The sequence below is a fragment of the Mauremys mutica genome, chromosome 13 (genome assembly GCF_020497125.1).
Source record: "Mauremys mutica isolate MM-2020 ecotype Southern chromosome 13, ASM2049712v1, whole genome shotgun sequence".
NCBI classification, from domain to species: Eukaryota; Metazoa; Chordata; order Testudines; family Geoemydidae; genus Mauremys; species Mauremys mutica.
In genome coordinates this window covers 51,025,702-51,028,012 of record NC_059084.1, presented here as the reverse complement: position 1 = coordinate 51,028,012, position 2,311 = coordinate 51,025,702, and the positions used below count along the sequence as shown (strand labels likewise).

The window sequence follows — 2,311 nt, the reverse complement described above, 5'->3', positions numbered from 1 at the left end:
CTGCAAAATTAACATTGATGATGTGGAGCTGTCTAATGTTTACATGTATTAGACTCCCTGCCCTGCACATTGCCTCACTTCTATTAGCCTCATCAGTGTACTGGTCTCCAGCCAGTCTGAGAGCCTAATACCATGTCACAATACGGAGCCAACCACTCACCCACCCTCATCGTCTGAGTAATTAAATCTGTCTATTTAGCATTCCCTTACCAAATATGGATCTATCTATTCATCCCCATCCACACCACCCCATCGAATCTATCTATCTATGTCTCTTCAATCCTTAGTTCTCTACTGATGGGTCTTCCTCCTTGTCTTGGATCCCCAGCCCCAGACAGTGTGATCGTTCGTTTCTTATATCGATGGCGATATGCAAATACCGATGTATGTTTCCCGTTTAAATCTCTCTTTCTCTCCTGAGAGACAATCCGCAGCCCTTTGTGTCTGTGAGTCACCAGCCAATCCCCTGAGAACTTTCTTCTCCAACATCAGGGAAAATGAGGCTTTGGTTCCATTTAATGTTCATTGTAGCGACTTTGGAAGGTAATTTCTCCCCCTAAATGCACTGGATAGGCAGAGGAAGATTCTATTATTGTTAGGGGTATTTATATGATTTACAACGTGCTTCATTCCCAGGTGTCCGGTCCCAGGTGCAGCTGGTGGAGTCCGGAGGGGATGTGAAAAAGCCCGGAGACTCTCTCCGCCTCTCCTGCAAAGCCTCCGGGTTCACCTTCAGCAGCTACAGGATGGACTGGGTCCGCCAGGCTCCCGGGAACGGGCTGGAGTGGACCGCCAGTATTTATACCACTGGCATATACTACAGTGACTCGGTAAAAGGGCGATTCACCGTCTCCAGAGATGACCCCAACAGCCTGTTGTACCTGCAAATGACCGGCCTGAAGCCCGAGGACACCGCCCGGTATCACTGTGTGAGGGGAATCCCGGCAGGGCTCGTACAAAAACCAGAGACGCAGAACCGCCCTTCCGCTATGCGCCGCGCGGGGGCAGCACTTCCACAAACAATCCAACCCTGGGCACAGGAACGGGATCTACAACCAGGGGGAATAAAAATCACTCACCAGGTTTCTGAGCTCAATATGCATCTATGACCATGTGTCCATAAAACTGGGGCTTCTTGAATATTCACAGGTCTGAATGTGGCCCTTATCAGACACCAAAGTAAAAGTGCACAGCGCAGAAGAGGAATATTTGGGGAATCAATTCTCGAGGTGTGATAACTAGGACTTGGATTTCAAAGGTGCCTAAATACGCTGCCGTCAAAATCCCATTGCGTTTTTTGGGCACTAATGCTCTCAACGTCCTTTGAAAAATCACCCGATGCCACTGCAGATCCAACACACTCCTGAAAGGAGACAGCAGGTTCCAAACTCCTCTGGCTTCGATACAAACACAGATTTTCACATGATACTGAACTGCTCTGGTCTTCACTGTAAGGGTCTGATCCAGACTCGGCATAAGCCAGTGGTGAATCTTTCCATTCCCTTCCGTAAACTGTAGCTCAGCCCTTACACCTGGAGGGATGGGAGGGGATTTCAAGGGAGCTCTTGGCGAACCAGTGAGGTCAGATGGCCCCGCACTCGCTGGGCGCTGCGCAGGCAGAGCGTTAGCACCAGTCCGACTCCCTCTCCTAGAGCGACCGGCCAAATAACTCTGATCATTCAGGCAAAGGGTTTGTGTCTTTCCTATAAGCAGCGGGATATGCAAATAAGGGTGAGAGTTTTCTGTTTAAATCTGAGCCTCCCTCTGCCCAGGCTGCACCTGGAGACACAATCCGCAGCCCCCTGAGTCTGTGCAGTGACCAGCCAGTCCCTGAGAACTTTACCCTCCAGCACCAGGGACAATGAGGCTTTGGCTCCACTTAGTTTTCATTTTTGCAGCTTTGGAAGGTATTTTTGTCTCCCGAGTAATTTGCACAGTCAGGTGAATGTGATACTGTTGCTCTTTCTGTGTGATTTCTATTGTGCCTTTCTTCCCAGGTGCCCGATCCCAGGGGTTGGTGGAGTCCGGAGGGGATGTGAAAAAGCCCGGAGACTCTCTCCGCCTCTCCTGCAAAGCCTCGGGGTTCCCCTTCAGCAGCTACAATATGCACTGGGTCCGGCAGGCTCCGGGGCAGGGACTGGAGTGGGTGTCATTCATCGGCAGCAGAGGGCGAAATATCTACTATTCTGACACAGTGAAAGGCCGATTCACCATCTCCAGGGACAACTCCAACAACCTGCTGTATCTGCAACTGACCGGCCTGAAGCCCGAGGACATCGCCCGGTATCACTGTGCGGGGGAAGCACGGTGA

At 50.9% G+C, this 2,311-nt stretch overlaps 2 gene segments (V, D, J or C); both read left to right on the top strand.

Moving 5' to 3' along the window:
- The first annotated feature begins 497 nt into the window (after positions 1 to 497).
- On the top strand, positions 498 to 1,155 carry LOC123347629. The segment is given in 3 exon segments: positions 498 to 543; positions 637 to 929; positions 1,150 to 1,155. Coding segments are annotated over 3 exon segments (345 nt in total).
- Positions 1,156 to 1,788: 633 nt separating this feature from the next.
- LOC123347628 lies at positions 1,789 to 2,311 on the top strand. The segment is given in 2 exon segments: positions 1,789 to 1,907; positions 1,998 to 2,311. Coding segments are annotated over 2 exon segments (360 nt in total).